This window comes from Entelurus aequoreus, linkage group LG21 (assembly GCF_033978785.1).
Source record: "Entelurus aequoreus isolate RoL-2023_Sb linkage group LG21, RoL_Eaeq_v1.1, whole genome shotgun sequence".
Taxonomy (NCBI): Eukaryota; Metazoa; Chordata; class Actinopteri; order Syngnathiformes; family Syngnathidae; genus Entelurus; species Entelurus aequoreus.
In genome coordinates, this window is record NC_084751.1 from 24,654,412 (window position 1) to 24,678,261 (window position 23,850).

The 23,850-nt window shown below is 39.8% G+C and overlaps 1 protein-coding gene across 2 annotated transcripts in view; it reads right to left on the reverse strand.

Moving 5' to 3' along the window:
* Positions 1 to 23,850, reverse strand: part of LOC133638531 (lysosome membrane protein 2-like) — a 66,267-nt gene that overhangs the window by 39,235 nt on the left and 3,182 nt on the right. For both annotated transcript variants that reach the window (XM_062031232.1, XM_062031231.1), the window contains exon 2: positions 3,314 to 3,471. In XM_062031232.1, the coding sequence (XP_061887216.1) occupies positions 3,314 to 3,471 (158 nt within the window). The remainder of the gene's footprint in view (positions 1 to 3,313; positions 3,472 to 23,850) is intronic.

The following is a 23,850-nucleotide window of genomic DNA, read 5'->3' on the forward strand; positions in this document are numbered from 1 at the left end:
TTGAGCACTTGTAAAGCATGAAATAAATATTCGAAGTTATGTACAACAGTGGTCCCCAACCACCGCGGCCCGGTACCAAGCGGTCCACGGACCGGTACCAGGCCGCGCAAGAAATTAAAAAAAAGAAAGAAAAAAAATATATATTTTTTTTAATTAAATCAACCAAAAAAATACAATATATACATTATATATCAATATAGATCAATAGTCTGCAGGGATACAGTCCGTAAGCACGCATGATTGTATTTCTTTATGAAGAAAAAAAAAATAAAATAAAATAAAAAATTCCACCACCCCCTCCCCCCGGTCTGTGGGCCAATTTTCAAGCGTTGACCGGTCCCCAGCTACAAAAAGGTTGGGGACCACTGATGTACAACACATGTGTTGAAGCTAGGTTTTCTATTGTTTTTTTTTTTAAATATCGAGTGATAATTTTGGCATATTCTTTTTTAATCACCTTACTAGAAGAGAGTCCTAAAACATTAGGAAATGTGATGTACTTTGTAATTCCATCCATCCATCCATTTTCTACCGCTTATTCCCTTTGTTGTCATTGATATTAAAATTGTCACTGATAATAAAAACATGAAGAAACATTTTTTCCCCCAAAAAACATTTCTTGAAGGAGAGGGGTGTTATATATTCTGGTGAATACTGTAACTTAGCTTTTTGGTCATAAATGATAGCATGCGCTGCGGAAGTAGTCCATGACCCTTGATACCTATTTAAGGGTTTCAAAATGGTTGTCTCAATACGAGATGTTGCACTAGACATCAGCTCTACATGGAAGTCTTCCAACTTCCAAAATCATTAATAAATGGGGTCAAATTTCTACATTAAAATAAAGAAGCAGAAGTTGACCAGCCTCAGTCTGAGCGTTGAGCAATAACAGCCACATTACAACAGCTATGGTCACATTACACAAGATAGACAGACATGGACACTTTGGCCTCATCTACTAAGATCCAAATACCACACGCTATACAGCGTGCGCAAACTGTAAAATTGCATGTACTATTAGTAAGCGTGTTGCGAGAGATCTACAAAGACAATTGATAGCAAGTGCAAAGTGATTCAGACCAACCTATTTAAATGAGGTCTTTGTGTGTACAGTGGAACAGTTTGAACAGTTAAGCAAAGTTCCCCATAAAAACAATGTAAACATGAATAATTGGTTCATGCCTCAACAACAGTCTGTATTTCATTAAAAAAAAGAAAAAATAAGGTATTTTCTGCATTCTTTTGTATCTCTAGTTATCATTACGTATATGTATTGTTGCATTTGAACAACTGTATTGTTGATAATAGAGGTAAATTATTAGTATTGTTCATTATCAATAGCGCTATTTCTATTGGTATTTGTATTGCTCCATTTGTAGTGTAATAATGCTCATTGTCATTTCTGTATTATTATTTATTTCGCTAACGGCTTCTTTGTTATCACTTTTACCATCATATCGTATTTGCTGATGTTGCTGTTGTGTTTGCTGTTGTTGTTTTTTTCTCTCTGTCTTATCCCCCTCTTGTCCCCACAATTTCCCCCTCTGTCTTCCTTTTTTTCTCTTTCTATCCCCTCCAGCTCCGGCCCGGCTGCACCAAATGATAGTATAAATACATTTAATAAAGTCAAATACAAATAAGAGAAGTATCCTACACTTCTCTTTTGTAAAGTAAATATGAACAGCCGATACGAGCATCTACATCAACTATATGATTTGCCTGAGAAGCTGGACAGGACAAAAAAAATAAATAAGAAAAAATAAATGAATAAAAGGTATATAGTGGAACTTTGATTTACAAACGCTTATTTGGGACCTTTTCAGTCAACAAACCTTTAGATCAAGCCAAATATGCCTCTGGGTGCGAACAATGTCTCGGCGTACAAAAGCTTCGTTCATTCATTCATTCATTCATTCATTTTGTGTGCCGCCCTATGGTAGATGCCATTTTGATGACATCACTTCCTGTAAACATGGGAATGGCCATTTTGAAGAGGCAGGGCACCTACATCACATTTTGTTTACATAATAGGTTTGGTTGTTATCATCACTTCAGTCATCAACAATTGAGAACAGAGAAATGGACATTGAAACAGTGTAGGTCTGACTTGGTAGGATATGTACAGCAAGTAGTGGACATAGAGAGAGAGAGAGAGCGAGAGAGCGAGAGAGCGAGAGAGAGAGAGAGATCAGAAAGCATAAGAAAAAGTATCTACATTTGATTATTTACATTTGATTACTAACAATCCGGGGAGGGTGTTAGTCTAGGGTTGAAGTTGCCTGGAGGTGTACTTTTATTGCGGTTTTGAAGGAGGATAGAGATGCCCTTTCTTTTATACCTGTTGGGAGCGCATTCCACATTGATGTGGCATAGAAAGAGAATGAGTTAAGACCTTTTTTAGATCGGAATCTGGGTTTAACGTGGTTAGTGGAGCTCCCCCTGGTGCTGTGGTTATGGCGGTCATTTACGTTAGGGAAGTAGTTTGACATCTACTTCGGTATCAGGAAGGTGTAGCGGATTTTATAGACTAGGCTCAATGCAAGTTGTTTTACTCTGTCCTCCACCCTGAGCCAGCCCACTTTGAAAAAATGGGTAGGAGTGAGGTGTGATCTGGGGTGGAGGTCTAGAAGTAATCTGACTAGTTTGTTCTGGGATGTTTGGAGTTTAGATTTGAGGGTTTTGGAGGTGCTGGGGTACCAGGAGGTGCATGCATAATCGAAAAAGGGTTGAACGAGAGTTCCCGCTAGAATCCTCATGGTGCTTTTGTTGACCAGAGAGGAGATTCTATAGAGAAATCTCGTTCGTTGGTTGACCTTTTTGATTACCTTGGTTGCCATTTTATCACAGGAAAGATTAGCCTCCAGAATGGAACCTAGGTAGGTGACCTCATCTTTCCTGGTGATAACAATGTCACCCACTTTTATAGTGAAGTCATTGACTTTCTTAAGGTTGATGTGGGACCCAAACAGGATGGATTCCGTTTTACCCAAGTGTATGGATAGCTTGTTGTCAGCGAGCCAGGTGCAAGTTCTACAGAGTTCAGCACTGAGGATTTTCTCCACCTGTGACTTGTCCTTGTCTGATACCAGCAGGGCCGAGTCATCCGCAAACAAGAACAATTCACAGTCGCATGCTGATGACAAGTCGTTTATGTATATTAGGAACAGTAAAGGCCCTAATATACTGCCTTGGGGGACTCCACAGCTTACTGAGAGGGGGGGGGACACAATGCCGTTCACCTCTAAAATGACCGTGAACAGGATAAGTGTTATGGAAAATGAGTACCGGTATGTATTTGAGTCTTGGAACCCACCTGTAAGTGTAAGGTCCAACTTGTTTGACCACAGGCTTGGCCCCGGCAAGAAATGCATCCACATTGGTCATGTTGAAGAAGAAGTACTCCATGTAGACAGGAGGAGGTGGCTTCTTCCATGACTCAAACACACGGCTGCCCTCCACCAAAACAATTTCCTGTTGAGACAAATAGACAAGTTGGATGTAGCGCATACAAACTTTTTAATAAACCTGGGCCGATATTTGATAAGTCAATTAATCGGTCAATAAATGAAAATGAACTCGGTAGCTTTGCCAGCCTCGATAAAACGGCATGTGCATGTCTACGAGCTGCAAAAGCATTCACATTAGTGTGGGAATATTTATGTTTTAAACCTTTGGAATCCGGTGAGCCTGTCAACACTGAGGAGACAGTTTGCCAAAAGTACTCGAGAATGGTGCAAAAACATCCAATACGACAAACTTACATGTTCACTTAAAACACAACCACCCGACTAAGAATTTCCAACTAAGAAAAGATGTGCACATGAAGACGCAGAGCCTTTGTCCCAACAGTCCACACTCAAACGGGGTGTTTGGTGTATAAGCGCACAATAGTGCTTGTGCTCACAGAAAGTGTGGTTAAATACAACACCAAAAACATGCTATGCTGCCCTTTAATATGTTGAAAAACTAAAATTTTAAAAAATGCTGCAAACACATTTGTCATGTTATGATGGTGTTCCTTGCTTGAAATCTGCCAGACTAGTTTTTTTTTTTTAATATGACCTGTTAATATATCTGTTTCTAGTAGTCTTTATATTGTTACTCTGCACATTTTGTTTACAAAGGTCCTAACTTGATTGTCAGTTAAGTCATGTACAACTTTACCTCCGCCTACATGTAAAATATTCAAGTGCAAATTTGTTACCCTACATGTTGAATATTTAAGTGCAACTTTGAAATTATTCTATTCAGCCATTTTTTTTTTTTATTGTTCTGGTTGTGTATTTGAGGGTCCCCCACCCCTTCCTTACCCAAGACAGAACCTATTTGGTTGTGATTTTTATTCAAGTGCAACATTTTGCCAATGTATTATTATTATTTTTTTTTTTTTATTGTTTGTTCCTTGGAGATTTCAAAGTTCGATCAAATTACAATATTAACTGAAGGAGAACATCAAGTTTATTGCATTTGAAAGGGTATACTTGCAATATTATTATGTATTATCATCACATCAGTAGTTACAGTCGTGGTCAGTTGTTTACATAAACTTGTAAAGAACATAATGTCATGGCTGTCTTGAGTTTCCAATAATTTCTACAACTCTTTTATTTGTTTGTGATAGTGAGGAGCACACACTTGTTTGTCACAAAAAACATTCACGAAGTTTGGTTCATTTATGAATTTATTATGGGTCTACTGAAAATGTGACCAAATCTGCTGGGTCAAAAGTATACATACAGCAATGTTAATATTTGGTTACATGTCCTTTGGCAAGTTTCACTGCAATAAGGTGCTTTTGGTAGCCATCCACAAGCTTCTGGTTGAATTTTTGACCACTCCTCTTGACAAAATTGGTGCAGTTTAGCTAAATTTGTTGGTTTTCTGACATGGACTTGTTTCTTCAGCATTGTCCACATGTTCTCAATGGGGATTAAGTCAGGACTTTGGGAAGGCCATTCTAAAACCTTAATTCTAGCCTGATTTAGCCATTCCTTTACCACTTTTGACATGTGTTTGGGGTCATTGTCTTGTTGGAACACCCAACTGCGCCCAAGACCCAACCTCCAGGCTGATGATTTTAGATTGTACTAAAGAATTTGGAGGTAATCCTCCTTTTTCATTGTCCCATTTACTCTCTGTAAAGCACCAGTTCCATTGGCAGCACCACCATGCTTGACGGTAGGTTTGGTGTTCTTGGGATTAAAGGCCTCACCTTTTCTCCTCCAAACATATTGCTGGGTATTGTGGCCAAAAAGCTAAATTTCTGTTTCATCTGACCACAGCACTTTCCTCCAGAAGGTTTTATCTTTGTCCATGTGATTAGCAGAAAACTTTAGACAAGCCTTAAGGTGTCGCTTCTGGAGCAAGGGCTTCCTTCTTGCATGGTATCCTCTCAGTCCAAGGCGATGCAAAACACGCTTAACTGTGGACACTGACACCTGTGTTCCAGCAGCTTCCAATTCATTGCAGACCTGCTTTTTGGTGGTTCTCGGTTAACTCTTGATCATCCTTACCAATTTTCTCTCAGCAGCAGGTGATAGCTCGCATTTTCTTCCTGACCGTGGCAGTGACAAAACTGTGCCATGCACTTTATACTTACGAACAATTGTCTGCACAGTTGCTCTTGGGACCTTAAGCTGCTTTGAAAGGGCTCTAAGTGACTTTGTTTTTTCAGATCTGTGTTGAGTTCCTTTGACTTTCCCCATTGTCGCGTTTGTAACCGAGTCCAATGACTGCATCACATGAGCCCTATTTAAATGGGCTCAGAGAAGTCAACAGGTGCCGTCAATAATAATTACTCACATGAAGTTAAGAGGCCATGCCATGAAGAGAATTTGATTGTAACTTTTCTATATCACCAACATTGATAATGTATGTTGCTGTATGTTTACTTTTGACCCAGCAGATTTGGTCACATTTTCAGTAGACCCATAATAAATTCATAAAAGAACCAAACTTCATGAATGCTTTTTGTGACAAACAAGTATGTGCTCCAATCACTATCACAAAAAAATAAGAGTTGTAGAAATTATTGGAAACTCAAGACAGCCATGACATTATGTCCTTCACAAGTGTATGTAAACTTTTGACCACGACCGTAATTTGGTCTCAATGTTGACAATATTATCGTTTATCGGCAGTAATTTGTAGGTCAATGTATCGTCAAGCAAAATGTGTTTTTTGACCTAGGCCTACTTTTTAAAGGGGCCCCTATTATGCAAAACCAACTTTTCTTATCTGTTGGTACATGCTGTTGTGTATTTGGGATCTGCGTGAGTCCCGAAAATTTGAAATTAAACCATGGCGACATTACGGAAATATTTATAAAACAATCTTGGCGTTCATCATGCTTTCGCTAAACCAGTGGTTCTTAAAACTTTCTTCACCAAGTACCACATCAGAAAAAACTTGGCACCATAATGACCAACATTGAAATACAGTAGCGTAGTAGGCCTAAATATTAATTTAAAACCAGGCAGAGGTTTTATTTAACAAGTATATTTACTATTTTTGGCCAATGTAACAGTGCACATAGTTTGAACAGTAATACTGTTTGAATATTTAATTAGGTGAAATTTGGCATACCACCAGATGGAGCCACAGTTTGAGAATCAATACGCTAAACGATTTGTTTGGATTTTGCCCAATCAGTGATGTTTTCCCATCGGTGACGTTATACGGAATTTCCATATATGGTATAAATTTACCCAAAGTGCTTTGCACCAGCCCGCCATTGCAGTTCCACGCAGTAGTCAATAAGCTCTTTCTTTTGCTATCCTCCTGTTGTGGGGGCAGACTGGCTCATACATGCACGCGCAGTGGCCGCTGTTGCCATTTCTTAGCATACAGTTCTAACTTTCATCTGTCCGTGAACTCCATATGGAAGTGCTAAAAACTATAACACAGATGACGGGGAGAAGACGCAGTCGAAGTGGACGCACATAAATATGACCACCCACAAAACGGCGCATTCTGAAAAGACGGTCGGAAAGCGGCTTGAAGATGGTATGTAAAACAAAATCTATGCAACATTTTGACCACAGTACCACCATTACATGTTATGTAGACCAGGGGTTCTTAACCCTTTTGTACTTTTGGAACTTTTCCACAACAGGAGGGCCTGGAGCCCACTCAAATATTAACACTGAATTAGTAATCTTACTCTGATCTTAATCGTATTTAATCATTATATTCAACTTACCTACAGTTTAACATGATTAACCATGAAGCCATGAACCATAAACCAAAAGAAGGGACTCTGATACAAAACTGATGAAAAATAAATACACATTCAACACAATTAATAACACATATGTTTAACTAAACTCAATAAAATTAAATGCAAATTAAAATACAGCTTCACCACTTTAGTCATATTTTTTGTGCTTAAGAAACTCTATGACAGTAGTGTCAAACGTACGGCCCGAGGGCTGGATCAGGTCAGCGGACAGGTTTTACTCGGCCCGCGGGATGAGTTTGCTAAGTATAAATACCTGAAATTTTTGAATGAAAGACACAGCTGTTCTAAATGTGTCCACTGGATGTCACAATAGCAATTCTTTGTATCTTTGTAGATGATGCTACATATGTACAAAATAAACCAAATGATGTTAGTAGAGTACCAGTCGAGGAAAATGATCACACTACATAAATAACATACTGTAATTTGATTTTGATATCATTTTTTTATATTGATAGATTGAAAATTAACACCAATGAGTTGACTGATGAACATTATCACATCATTTATTCAAAACATATAAATAACTACAAAATAAAGATAGAATACTATTGACCGCAACATGTAAGTGTAAAAAACCCCCAACAATATTATGATTTGTACAATTTCAGAATGTGCTTGTTCTATTTTTAGACAAAGAACACAATCTGAAGTTATTTTTATTTTTAAGTTATCGTGCCGTGATTTTACCAGTCCGGCCCATTTGGGAGTAGATTTTTCTCCATGTGGCCCCCGATCTAAAATTAGTTTGACACCCCTGCTCTATGACCTTAGCTCCAGACTTATTCTGTTTGTTTCATATTGTCAATACTGACAAGTTGTAGAAATTTGTGTTACAACCAGTGTTGATAATGACCGCATTAAAGTATAACAACGTAAGAGTATAACGGCGTTACCAACAGTGTTATTTTTTCAGTTAGGAGTAATCTAATTAATTACTGTTCCCATTATTGCAATGCAGTTGGCATTACTGAGAATGTAAATTGGCTCGTTACTCCAGTTTGGTTGAATGAAGAGCATGGTGTCAGCTGCATGCAGACAGAAGAGGTGATGATGACACCGTTGTAAATGCGCTGATGATGACTGGCTCGGTGGGCAGATCATGCCCTGCTCACACTGTCTCACTGCACACTCTGACTGACACACAACAAGACTCGCGATAGTAGCGACGAGCCCCAGCCAGGGAAATTTAAAGGTAGCTGTGTGGGGGGGGGGGCCTGCGGACCTGCAGCGAAGCGGGGTGTGTCAGGGCCGGCTTCGAGATTAGCGACAGGTGCGTAGATGGCACACCTTGGCCGGTTTATCTAATCACCGGTCGCTCTGTTAAAGAGCAGCAGCCGGGAAGGAGAGGGGTTGTTGATGATGGAGGAGCATGAGAGAGGTCAGCGAGGACTGACACGTAACGCAATGACTGAAAATGAACACAAAGAACATTTATTGAAAAATAAATAATTGTTCAGAACTATGAATGAAGCTGTCATGTCCGTGATTGGTGGTCTGAAGAACCCGGAAGAGCAAGTCTTCCACAGTAGCGTTCTCAAACTGCAAGTACCGGCACTACTTTTCGCTCATTGAAATTAACGGCAATAATGTTTATGTACATGCACGTTATGTCCAGGAAACAGCGTTTATTCGTGTCTGCCTCAAGCAACTCCAATCACTCACATGCCAACATGACAATTGCTATTGCTGCTAACCCAAGCCCAAATGCAGCCATTAAAAAAAAAATCAGATTCATCATAATTTGGAATTTGGGTTAATCATGATTGATCAAAGGTGATTACCCCATGCATTATTTAAATAATCTAAATAAAAGACCCCTATATTTGTACACAAATGCTATTTTAGTGTCAGAATGTCCTTCAGGAACATTTTTAAATGTTTTAATTGAATGTGTGTCATTTATTTGCTCAAAACTTGGTAACAGTTTAAAGTTGTAGTGCAAGTGTAAAATACAGGTGCAGATAATTGCACTACTTAAAGGCCTACTGAAACCCACTACCACCGACCACGCAGTCTGATAGTTTATATATCAATGATGAAATCTTAACATTGCAACACAGGCCAATACGGCCGGGTTAACTTATAAAGTGCAATTTTAAATTTCCCGCTAAACTTCCGGTTGAAAACGTCTATGTATGATGACGTATGCGCGTGACGTCAATCGTTGAAACGGAAGTATTCGGACACATTGTAATCCAATAGAAAAAGCTCGGTTTTCATCGCAAAATCCCACAGTATTCTGGACATCTGTGTTGGTGAATCTTTTGCAATTTGTTTAATGAACAATGAAGACTGCAAAGAAGAAAGCTTTAGGTGGGATCGGTGTATTAGCGGCTGGCTGCAGCAACACAACCAGGAGGACTTTGACTTGGATAGTAGACGCGCTATCCGACGCTAGCCGCCGACCACATTGATGATCGGGTGAAGTCCTTCGTCGTTCCGTCGATTGCTGGAACGCAGGTGAGCACGGGTGTTGAGCAGATGAGGGCTGGCTGGCGTAGGTGGATAGCTAATGTTTTTAGCATACCTCTGTGAGGTCCCGTTGCTAAGTTAGCTTCAATGGCGTTGTTAGCAACAGCATTGTTAAGCTTCGCAAGGCTGGAAAGCATTAACCGTGTAGTTACATGTCCATGGTTTAATAGTATTGTTAATTTTCTGTCTATCCTTCCAGTCAGCGGTTTATTTCTTTTGTTTCTATCTGCAGTTAAGCCCAATGCTATCACGTTAGCTCCGTAGCTAAAGTGCTTCGCCGATGTATTGTCGTGGAGATAAAAGTCACTGAATGTCCATTTCGCGTTCTCGACTCTCATTTTCAAGAGGATATAGTATCCGAGGTGGTTTAAAATACAAATCCGTGATCCACAATAGAAAAAGGAGAGAGTGTGGAATCCAATGAGCCAGCTTGTACCTAAGTTACGGTCAGAGCGAAAAAAGATGCGTCCTGCACTGCACTCTAGTCCTTCACTCTCACGTCCCTCATCCACAAATCTTTCATCCTGGCTCAAATTAATGGGGTAATCGTCGCTTTCTCGGTCTGAATCGCTCTCGCTGCATTGTAAACAATGGGGAAATGTGAGGAGTCCTTCAGCCTGTGACGTCACGCTACTTCCGGTACAGGCAAGGCTTTTTTTATCAGCGACCAAAAGTTGCGAACTTTATCGTCGATGTTCTCTACTAAATCCTTTCAGCAAAAATATGGCAATATCGCAAAATGATCAAGTATGACACATAGAATGGACCTGCTAGCCCCGTTTAAATAAAAAAAATTCATTTCAGTAGGCCTTTAAAGGCCAAATGTTCCTTTGTGTCTTTTTGCCTAAGTTTACATTTTTGAATACCATATACAGTACAGGCCAAAAGTTTGGACGCACCTTCTCATTCAATGCGTTTTCTTTATTTTCATGACTATTTACAGATTGTCACTGGAGGCCCCCAAACTATGAATGAACACATGTGGAGTTATGTGCTTAACAAAAAAAGGTGAAATATTGAAAACACGTTTTATATTCTAGTTTCTTCAAAATAGCCACCCTTTGCTCCGATTACTTTTTCGCACACTCTTGGCATTCTCTCGATGAGCTTCAAGAGGTAGTCACCTGAAATGGTTTTCACTTCACAGGTGTGCTTGAAGCTCATCAAGAAAATGCCAAGAGTGTGCAAAGCAGTAATCAGAGCAAAGGGCGGCTATTTTGAAGAAACTAGAATATAAAACATGTTTACAATGATGTCACCTTTTTTTGTTAAGCACATAACTCCACATGTGTTCATTCATAGTTTTGATGCCTTCAAGGCCTACTGAAAGCCACTACTACCGACCACGCAGTCTGATAGTTTATATATCAATGATGAAATCTTAACATTGAAACACATGCCAATATGGCCGGGTTAACTTATAAAGTGCAATTTTAAAATTCCCGCCACGCTTCCGGTTGAGAAACTCCTTTGGATATGATTTATGCGCATGACGTCACAAAATGCACGGAATTGTTTGGGCCCTATTGGACACAATACACAAAGCTGTTTTCTTCGACAAAATTCCACAGTATTCTGGACATCTGTGTTGGTGAATCTTTTGCAATTTGTTTAATGAACAATGGAGGCTGCAAAGAAGAACGTTGTAGGTGGGATCGATCAGTGTGTTAGCGGCTAAGTACAATACTTACAGCAACACAACAAGGACTACTTACCCTGATAGAAGACGCCTAGCCGATGCTTTCCGCCAGACCTACGGATGAAGTCCTTCGTCGCGCCGTTGATCGCACGGCTGTTGATGGGAAGATGAGGGCTGGCTGGCGTAGGTGGAGCGCTAATGTTTTATCATAGTTCTGTGAGGTCCGGTCGCTAAGTTGCTAAATTAGCCTTAGCGTCGTTAGCAACAGCATTGTTAAGCCTTACCAGGCTGAGAATTTTTAACCGTGTAGTTACATGTACATGGTTTAATAGTTTTGTTGGTCTTCTGTCTATCCTTCCAGTCAGGGGTTTATTTATTTTGTTTATATCTTCATTTGAGAACGATGCTATCACGTTAGCTCAGTAGCTAAGTGTGTCACCGATGTATTGTCTTGGAGATAAAAGTCACTTTAAATGTCCATTTCACATGCTCGACTCTCATTTTCAAGAGGATATAGTATCCGAGGTGGTTTAAAATACAAATCCGTGATCCACAATAGAAAAAGGAGAGTGTGGAATCCAATGAGCCAGCTTGTACCTAAGTTACGGTCAGAGCGAAAAAAGATACGTCCATCACTGCCTCTCAAGTCCTTCACTGTAACGTTCCTCATCTACGAATCTTTCATCCTCGCTCAAATTAATGGGGTAATCGTCACTTTCTCGGTCCGAATCTCTCTCGCTCCATTGTAAACAAAGGAAAATTGTGAGGAATACTAGCTCCTGTGACGTCACGCTACTTCCGGTACAGGCAAGGCTTTTTTTTTATCAGCGAGCAAAAGTTGCGAACTTTATCGTCGATTTTCTCTACTAAATCCTTTCAGCAAAAATATGGCAATATCGCGAAATGATCAAGTATGACACAAAGAATGGATCTGCTATTCCCGTTTAAATAAAAAAAAATCATTTCAGTAGGCCTTTCAGTGACAATCTACAATGTAAATAGTCATGAAAATAAAGAAAACACATTGAATGAGGAGAAGGTGTGTCCAAACTTTTGGCCTGTATTGTAGGTGGGTTGTGTATGACGTCACATCCGTTTATCTTCTTCGCGGCTTAATTTTCACGATGGTCAAACATCTTAAGCGTAGCATTAAAACAAGTGAGTGTAGAGTTTGAGCAGAAAATTATGTGTTGCTGTTCTGTTCTTGAGTGTTCCAGTCGTTCAGATCGAAAGATAGGAAATAGCTTTCATATAGTCCTGGAAGAAGTGGTTCATAAAGGTAATTAAGTCAGGAAAAAACAGAAGTGCGTCGAAGGAAATGGCTCTTAAAAATATCACTTTCATCATCTTGTGTAATATAATCGGACCACTTGTGTCTGCACTAGGGTTGTACGGTATAGCGGTATTAGTATAGTACAGCGATACTAATGAATTATATTCGGTACTATACTACCTCTAAAAAGTACAGCACTTTGAGTCATGAGAGAAAAGAGCTAAATAAATATAATTCATTTAATTTCACTATTGAACAGTAGCCTAATGGGGCTTAGACCATCGCCTGAAACCCAGAAATGCCCGAATGTGCCTCTAGGTCACGTGATTGCAACCAACCTATTGGGTTTTGTACTTTCAATATTTAATGTTTTTACTTTACGGAATATTTATTTTTGATACATTTTTGTTTATATGCACATCATTGGGCACACTGAAATCTATTGAGTTTAGATAAATGACAAATGTTCCCCAAAAATACTGTATATAGTGTTTTTATTCTTCATTCAGTTAATTTAAACTTCTTTGACGTTAAAGATGTTGAAATAGCGGATAAAATAACAAAATTAAAAACAACGTCAGTTATTTTATTTTGTGTAACTAATTACTAGGTACCAGTAGTAATTTGTAACTAATTACCTTTTTTAAGGTAAGATGACAAACAGTGATTACAACTGAGTACCACCGCAGCCCATACGGACCACAGCTCAGAAAAACAATGGGCCCTACACTAAGCCGGATAACCCCTTAAACGAATAAATGATAAATGGGTTACACTTGTATAGCGCTTTTCTACCTTCAAGGTACTCAAAGCGCTTTGACAGTATTTCCACATTCACCCATTCACACACACATTCACACACTGATGGCGGGAGCAGCCATGCAAGGCGCTAACCAGCACCCATCAGGAGCAAGGGTGAAGTGTCTTGCCCAAGGACACAACGGACGTGACTAGGATGGTAGAAGGTGGGGATTGAACCCCAATAACCAGTAACCCTCCGATTGCTGGCACGACCAATCTACCAACTTCGCCACGCCGTCCGTAATTATTTAGCCTAAGCATCGTGTCAGCCACACTAAACAATCGTTTAAGATAACCCTCCTTGGATAATTTTTTACACGGATAAGTGCGCAGTGTATTTCTTGAATCTTCGGCTCTTAGCTTTGTATGGACTCGTTGAGCGTTTACAAACTGCGTTCGGAGAGGAAGTGAAGTCAGAAAGACCGCGCCCCACACAGGAAGTGACGTCAGAAAGAACGCGCCACAGCCAGCTTCATAATAACTGGAGCTAACCACTGGAAAGATGGAGGCGAGTCATCCAGACATGCCCGTGTTTGTCATTGTTCTACATGTACAGACGCTTGTGGAAATCACACATGAATATCTTAAGTGAAGAAAACGCGCGATTGCAGCTATTTGGAATACTACACATCTCAGACGGCAAGAGAACTTTCGATTGTCCGGGTCAGCTGTGATTCTACTTAACGAAAAACTTTTGTCTATTTGTCGAAGGGGAGACAATGAGAATGCGAGCTCCCGTGAATGTGATAAAAAAGGTAGCGTGTGCTGGCCGTCGAGTGAAAACTACGGAAAACATCGAATGTATTTGGACTGGCAAAGCAAACTTTATCAGTTATTGTCCGCCAGGTATGTCGCAGACTCAACGTCTAGGTCCAGAGTATATAAAGTCACCAAAAACGAATGGTCAATGAAGGCAAAAGTTTGAGAAGTGTCCTGACCAGATATTTAGATTCCTAGATTGATTGTTGTCAAATGGTCTTTGTCACATTGTGTACTTTTACATGTCCATTAAAGATTTGATTAATTTATGATGGCTCAGGTGTGATTCACTACAATAGGGCACCACAGCCATTAATTGAGATACCACAACACTGGATATTTTTTAGATAAGTTACATTTAATTTAAGAACTTGCACACAAAGCAACACTTGAGGTGACTATGTTGTGCTTATTTTCTGCGCATCTGTACTAGGTCGCGTTGCGACGGGGGGCAGTCTTGAACGACCATTGTGTGTGGACAAGGATAAGATTAGGTGGGATTTACCCTGGATAACCTCGTGTAGAAGGCGCCTAAGAAGCACTGATGTGGACCACAAGGAAGTGTTTTAAATGTAGAGGGAAAAAAAATCATAAATTCATAAACATGGGAACCCAAAGTAGACTAGTTCTAGAAATTATATACAAGTGATTGACCCATTTCACTTTGAGGAGAAGTGGCATGTTGGGTGTCTGTTCCTAACAAAAACAATGCAGAGAACAAAAACATCTTACGGGGGCCGCGGATGGGTGCCGCTGTCTGACAAGAGCATTGGTCTAGTACATGAATGGTATTTGGGGAAACCCTTCCATAGTGCCATTGTCAGCGGTTGCCATTGACAACGGGTACTCAGTGAGAACCACTGACAGATCATGTGATCCATAAAGCTGGATGCCCAATGGTTGCGCAGGACCGCAACCTTAATGATCTGGGCCACATTCCACAGGACTGAGCGACATGAGGCCCTGGCAACGTAAAGCGGCCGCCAAGCTAAACTCTCCCGCAGTTTTCATAGCAGTCCCGCCGTAGAATGCAACGTGCTTGTGGATGCCCCGATTCACTACAGGGATCTTCTGGGGGAATTGGAAAACCTTGGGACTGAGAAGGGAAGAGGGGGTGAGGGGATTAGTTTGTCTTCTAATAGCACATGGAGGAGGAAATCGCATGTTGGCCTAATTGTGTCAGTTTAGTTCAAAGTATCCCCTCGACATAAATGAACCCCAAAAAGCAAAATGCGGCAAAGTGTCCCGGTAGTTCTGAGCACCCGCCTCTTCTAGTTTCTATTCTACTTGTCCGCAGACAAGACGTTTACAAAGTGGTCAAGGACAATAAAGCTGTCACCTTCAATTGAGGTGGGGGGGGGGGGGGGGGGTGCTCTTTTCTTCTGTTGTCCTTTCATGCATGGCGCACAATTCAATATGGCTGCCCTCTCAGCATGCTACATGGAATACCGCATGGAAAACAGGAACAGAGCGAGCCTCTCTCCTCTACGCCACTCCCCTATTGAAAACACATGTAGCAGGTGAATACACAAATAGGCGCGCTGTTGCTGCTACTACTTTGATGTTAGAGCCGGACAAAAACACAGGCCTGAACAACGCACAGCCAGAGGATATTTCTTTAAATCCTCTGAAAAACAACAGGACATAATGTATATTTGTTTGATGTTTATCAGTCAATTGTTTGTAGGGCTGGGCGATATGACTAAAAAATGTATCACGATATAAGTGTTTCATATCAGTCGATATCGATAATTATTGATAAAAAAAACAAAAAAAAATATTCTAAATAAAGACCAGGAGAAAAAAGTCTGAATTTAAATACTTTTATTTTAAATATAACCTTTAGCCTTTAGAACGAGGTCAGCATTATGAAACACAGTCAAATAAATGAAAATACTGGTCGATGTGCAAATATTGACATTAAATAAATGCTTAATCCAACAAAATGTGCAAAGTATTGTAATTAAGAAATGAGTAGTGTACAACTCAGGCTTTAAAGCCATATTGGTAACAATATATGCAAATAAATAACAGTCACGTTAAGCAAGCAGAAACAAACATGTCTTACAGAATATTGTAAACATCGGAATAAACTTGCGTCTGAACATTTGTGACAAAACAAAACTGTTACCCTCTTCAGTCATTTATGGAAAAATCAAACCAACTTCAGTATCTCCTTTTCCACGGATTCCCTGCACATTGTGCAAAGCTTAGGAATAGCTGTCTTGGAAAAGTGCTTTCGGCCAGGTAGAACATAACGGGGGTCGAGCATGTGTATGAGATTCTTGTACCCAGACTTCTCAACTATGCTGAGCGGTAGCATGTCCTTCGCTAATTGATACACCACTGCATCCGTTATTTCTTTATAACGTTTTGAATTTTTGTCGTATGGCACTGCTGCCGAGTAATACTGTCTGCGGCAACAACAGACCACCATCGAGACGATGGTGGTCTGTTGTTGCCGCTTCGGTGCTGTTCCACTTGCACCGGCTGATGTAGATGGTTGTGGCTGTTTGATACTGCTGTACTCCAGCGGGTGAGAGCGGCTCAGGTGCTAAAATAAGTTTGTCGTGTTCCCAGACTTGGTCGGGACGACGACCTTGCAAAGTTTGCAGACAGTATTACTCTGATTCGTATCGGATTTAAAAAAATCCAAAATACTGCCAAACTGGTGACGTGACGTTTCCTTTTTTATTTACAATTTCCTCTCGTGCTGCCGCGCTCATATTCCCGTTTCGTTTCACTCCTCGTCGTCAGCTAGCCGTTGTTGCTTTCTTTTTTTCCCCCCAGTTAGCATTTCCCAGAATGCCTTGCGGTTCAGGCTCAACCGTGATAGGTCGAGAGGCCGAAGCCCTTCTTCTGCCTACACCCCCCAGAATGCCGTGCGGTTCCGGCTGCGCCTTTCTTCCTATTTTTTTCTAACAGAACTCAGTGAAATTATCGAACGTTCTATCGACCCCATTTTCTATTGATATTGATCACATGTCTATCGCGATATATATTGTTATTGTTTTATCGCCCAGCCCTAATTGTTTGTTTTAGATGTTTCCAAGCCTCAAACTAATGGTTCCACAGTGCAAAACACAAAACCAGTGAATTTGGCACGTTGTGTAAATCGTAAATAAAAACAGAATACAATGATTTGCAAATCCTTTTCAACTTACATTCAATTGAATAGACTGCAAAGACTAGATACTTTTAACGTTCGAACTGGTAAACTTTTGTTATTTTTCTGCAAATATTAGCTCATTTTGAATTTGATGCCTGCAACATGTTTCAAAAAAATCTGGCACATGTGGCATAAAAGACTCAAGAAGTTGAGGAATGCTCATCAAACACTTATCTAGAACATCCCACAGGTGAACAGGCTACCGTATTTTTCGGAGTATAAGTCGCACTGGCCGAAAATGCATAATAAAGAAGGGAAAAAAACATATATAAGTCGCACGGAGTACAAGTTGCAATTTTTGGGGAAATGTATTTGATAAAACCCAACACCAAGAATAGACATTTGAAAGGCAATTTAAAATAAATAAAGAATAGTGAACAACAGGCTGAATAAGTGTACGTTATATGACGCATAAATAACCAACTGAGAATGTGCCTGGTATGTTAACGTAACATATTATGGTAAGAGTCATTCAAATAACTAACATATAGAACATGCTATACTTTACCAAACAATCTGTCACTCCAAATCGCTAAATCCGATGAAATCTTATACGTCTAGTCTCTTACGTGAATGAGCTAAATAATATTATTTGATATTTTACGGTAATGTGTTAATAATTTCCCACATAAGTCGCTCCTGAGTATAAGTCGCACCCCCGGCCAAACTATGAAAAAAACTGCGACTTATAGTCTGAAAAATACAGTAATTGGGAACAGGTGGGTGCCATGAAAAAGCAGCTTCCATGAAATGCTCAGTCACTCACAAACAAGGATGGGGCGAGGGTCACCACTTTGTGAACAAATGCGTGAGCAAATTATCGACCAGTTTTAGAACAACATTTCTCAACGAGCTATTGCAAGGAATTTAGGGATTTCACCATCTACGGTCCGTAATATCATCAAAAGGTTCAGAGAATCTGGAGAAATCACTGCACGTAAGCGGCTAAGCCCGTGACCTTCGATCCCTCAGGCGGTACTGCATCAAAAAGCGGCATCAGTGTGTAAAGGATATCACCACATGGGCTCAGGAACACTTCAGAAAACCACTGTCAGTAACTACAATTGGTCGTTACATCTGTAAGTGCAAGTTAAAACTCTACTATGCAAAGCGAAAGCCATTTATCAACAACACTCAGAAACGCACCGGCTTTGCTGGGCCCGAGCTCAACTAAGATGGACTGATGCAAAGTGGAAAAGTGTTCTGTGGTCTGACGAATCCACATTTCAAATAGTTTTTGGAAACTGTGGACGTTGTGTCCTCCGGACCAAAGAGGAAAAGAACCATCCGTACTGTTATAGGCGCAAAGTTCAAAAGCCAGCATCTGTGATGGTATGGGGGTTTATTAGTGCCCAAGGCATGGGTAACTTACACATCTGTGAAGGCACCATTAATGCTGAAAGCTACATACATGTTTTGGAGCAACATATGTTGCCATCCAAGCAACGTCTTTATCATGGACGCCCCTGCTTATTTCAGCAAGACAATTCAAAGCCACATTCTGCACGTGGGACAACAGCCTGGCTTCGTAGTGAAAGAGTGTGGGTACTAGACTGGCCTGCCTATAGTCCAGACCTGTCTCCCATTGAAAATGTGTGGCGCATTATGAAGCATAAAATACGCAACGGAGACCCCGGACTGTAACAACTTAAGCTGTACATCAAGCAAGAATGGGAAAGAATTCCACCTGAAAAGCTTAAAAAATTGGGTCTCCTCAGTTCCCAAAGGCTTACAGAGTGTTGTTAAAAGGAAAGGCCATGTAACACAATGGTAAAAATGCCCCTGTGCCAACTTTTTTGCAATGTGATGCTGCCATTAAATTCTAAGTTAATGATTATTTGCAAAAAAAAAAAATGTTTCTCAGTTTGAACATTAAATATCTTGTCTTTGCAGTCTATTCAATTGAATATAAGTTGAAAAGGATTTGAAAATCATTGTATTCTGTTTTTATTTATGATTTACACAACGTGCCAACTTCACTGGTTTTGGGTTTTGTATAAAACCCTTCTGAGTGTTTTCACCTTGAATGGCCTTAGCAAATACATGCCTTACTTTGGCTGTAATTAAAACCCAGGAATCTCTAAATGTAGTAAAGCTGTATGCCAGCTGAAGTTGCACAACAATTCACAAGTTCAGAGGAACATCACACAGAACTCTGTTTTGAATTGATCTCAACCGGACTGTTGAGGCTTCCTCAGGTCATGCTCACACACCTCTGGACAAAGTTTTTGTTTACATGGCTGTACTCAGCCAGCGGTATTGTGAGAGAGAGCAACAAACTAGATTAAATAGATCGTACGAAAGAAAAAAACAACCTGTGTTCGCTGCAGTTGTAATTTGTTCCTTGTTTATTTTTTTTACACTTTTCGGAAAAACGTGTGTTTAGAAGCACGCTGACTAGAGATACTTATTACAAACATTTGCTCACTGGTTGTTTAGCGACATGCTTTTACCAAAATGCAATATCATTATGTAAAAAATATTATAAAGTGGAGATACAATTATATTTTAATATTTACTTGAGATGTCCGATAATGGCTTTTTTGCCGATATTCTGATATTGTCTGGGTATTTGTTCTGTTGTGTTTATGTTGTGTTACGGTGCGGATGTTCTCCCGAAATGTGTTTGTCATTCTTGTTTGGTGTGGGTTCACAGTGTGGCGCATATTTGTAACAGTGTTAAAGTTGTTTATACGGCCACCCTTAGTGTGACCTGTATGGCTGTTGATCAAGTATGCCTTGCATTCACTTGTGTGTGTGAAAAGCCGTAGATATTATGTGACTGGGCCTGAATGCAGAGGCAGTGCCTTTAAGGTTTATTGGCGCTCTGTACTTCTCCCTACATCCGTGTACACAGCTGCGTTTTAAAAAGTCATAAATGGTACTTTTTGAAACCGATACCGTTAACTTCCGATATTACATTTTAAAGCATTTATCGGTCGATAATATCGGTAGTCCGATATTATCGGACATCTTTAATATTTACCATAGATCAAATGGGTTACCCAATAGTGCTAGCAGTGTGAAAGAGGCTTAGCACTCAGAGTTTGCTGTTAGAATGAAAGGCATGCACCAAAAATAAATCTTACAACCAGCTTTGCTTCCATGCAAAGAACACAAAATATGTAAGTGTTTTACTAGGGGACGGCGTGGCGAAGTTGGGAGAGTGGCCGTGCCAGCAATCTGAGGGTTACTGGTTCAATCCCCACCTTCTACCATCCTAGTCACAACCTTTGTGTCCTTGAGCAAGACACTTCACCCTTGCTCCTGATGGGCCTGGTTAGCGCCGTGCATGGCAGCTCCCGCCATCAGTGTGTGAATGTGTGTGTGTGAATGGGTGAATGTGGAAATAGTGTCAAAGTGCTTTGAGTTCCTTAAAAAGGTAGAAAAGCGCTGTACAAGTACAACCCATTTACTAGTTGTTTAAAAGCCATTTGAATTTTGGCAACACATGCATCTTTTCCATACAGCCATCTTGTGCGTGCTTTGAGATTCCTACGCAAGCAGTCCGTCACAAGAGCATTGTGGGCAGTGTCCTATTTCACTGTCTCTGCATGCATGCATGAAATTTAGAAGAATTGGGGGTGCAATGCCAAAATCCAACCGCACTGAAGTCAGAACCTTCCTGGTATTTAAAGTGGGATCTTTGCACCAGCAGTAATATAAAGATGAGTGTCCACATTCTTGACAAGTTTTGACAATCATATATTCATACTATTTGGGTAAACCTAATGGTTCGCCTATAAACAAATCACATGTACACATTCTGCGTGCCAGCCCAGTGGCCTATTTCCACCCTCACTAACGTTTGCGAGTCATACGGTAGCTGCAGAGATCGCTATCAGTGCCTGTTTTATTACTATTTCGTTTAATGTGTTATTCAAAAGCCACTCTGTTATATGCAACACACCCTGATAAAGGGCAATCTGGAGTGTCAACAATTTCTTTTATACAGTCGTGGTCAAAGTTTACATACACTTGTAAAGAACATAACGTCATGGCTGTCTTGAGTTTCCAATAATTTCTACAACTCTTATTTTTTTGTGATAGAGTGATTGGAGCACATACTTGTTGGTCACAAAAAAACATTCATGAAGTTTGGTTATTTTATGAATTTATTATGGGTCTACTGAAAATGTGACCAAATCTGCTGGGTCAAAAGTATACATACAGCAATGTTAATATTTGGTTACATGTCCCTTGGCAAGTTTCACTGCAATAAGGCGCCTTTGGTAGCCATCCACAAGCTTCTGGTTGAATTTTTGACCACTCCTCTTGACAAAATTGATGCAGTTCAGCTAAATGTGTTGGTTTTCTGACATGGACTTGTTTCTTCAGCATTGTCCACACATTTAAGTCAGGACTATGGGAAGGCCATTCTAAAATCTTAATTCTAGCCTGATTTAGCCATTCCGTTACCACTTTTAATGTGTGTTTGGGGTCATTGTCGTGTTGGAACACCCAACTGTGCCCAAGACCCAATCTCCGGGCTGATGATTATAGGTTGTCCTGAAGAATTTGGAGGTAATCCTCCTTTTTCATTGTCCCATTTACTCTCTGTAAAGCACCAGTTCCATTGGCAGAAAAACAGGCCCAGAGCATAATACTACCACCACCATGCTTGACGGCAGGTATGGTGGTCCTGGGATTAAAGGCCTCCCCTTTTCTCCTCCAAACATATTGCTGGGTATTGTGGCCAAACAGCTAAATTTTTATTTCATCTGACCACAGAACTTTCCTCCAGAAAGTCTTATCTTTGTCCATGTGATGTCAGACAATTCACTTTTTTTATGCACACTTTCCGCCAGAAATAAATCACAATTATCAACTGACTTCTGTAACTTCTCTCGTCTGACTTGACAGAAACATACTAAAAATTATAATTGTTACATTTCCGATTTTTAGGAGTACCAGTAATAAAAAATTTCTATCATGAAATATGTAATAAAATGTTATTCAAGAACAAACGACTTAGCCAATGGTTTGTTGGCAAAACATTTGTGTAATTTCAGAAGGTTAATGCACCCTTCCAAAATGTCGTTATTGCCGTAAATATCATATTTGTTTAGCGTCTGACACCAAAAAAGTCAAACGTAAAAGGAAGATACACTGTATACATTGTATGCATACATACATAGTGGTCAATAAGCTCCTTTAGGGGCAGACTGGCTCGTACATGCACATGCATCCTCCGCTGTTGCCATTTCCAATACAAATTGGGCAACCTTATTTCCCAAAGTACTACCTCAGAAAACCCCTAGCTTTCAAAATACCACCATAATGACCCACATTAAAATACAGTAGCGTACTACACCTAAGTATTAATTAAAAATAAGGCAGGTTTTATTTAACCAGTATATTTAATATTTTTGGCTATTAACATTACACACAGTTTGAATATAGGAACATTAAACACTGTACTTTAATCAAGGGATTTTTTGGCGTACTCCTAGATGGAGCGTAACTAGTGGTACACATACCAGTTTTGAGAATCACTGAATTAGCGTAGAGTTCCAACTTATATCTGTCAGTAGTAGTGTTGTCCCGATACCAATATTTTGGTACCGGTACCAAAATGTATTCCGATACTTTTCGGTACTTTTCTAAATAAAAGGGACCACAAAAATTGCATTATTGACCGGTACTTTTCAGAGGCAGTATAGTACCGAATATGATTCATTAGTATCGCGGTACTATACTAATACCGGTATACCGTACAACCCTAGTCAGTAGTAGTCTCGCTATGGAAGTTATAAAACTACAACATGGATGACGGGGAGAGGACGCTGTTGAAGTTGAGTAAATAAGACCACCCACAAAACGGCGCATGCTAGAGAGACTGGTCTGTCAGAAGGCAGCTTGAAGATGGTCTGTAAAATAATCCATGCAATTTTTTTTTTTACCAAAGAACCACCATTTCTTGTTATGTAAACCACAAGAATGTGTTTAAATATAGAACAAAAAATCATATGACCGCTTTAACAACTTTATTCTTGTCACACTACAAATCCATTACGACCTTAATTTGGTCATAATATGATTGATTTCTGACATTACAACTTTTTTTCTTGTCTCATTACAATTTTATTCTCATCGCATTGCAACTTTATTCTTAACATATTGTGACTTTTTTTCTTTTACTCTCGTCATGACTCAAACTTATTATCTTCATATTAAAATTTGTTTCTTGTCTCTTAAACTTTTTCTTATCAAATTACAACTTTTTTTCCGTCATACTAAATACAATTTTTTTTCACACGCTGCTTGACGGTTGGAGTTTTGGTATTTTCCCTATTCAACTACAGTTTCCTGTTCTGTGTTTTTTTAGGTGTCCTTCATGCTTTGAGCTTGTTGCAGAGTCTTTACTCCAGTCTTGTTCTGTCTTTCCTGCACACATTCTTTGCTTTCAACTTTCAAGCGCAGTTTGTATGTTTTTTTATGTTATGCAAAGTACCTCAGTTTCATCTCTTTGATTCCTTTTATGTTCATCATTG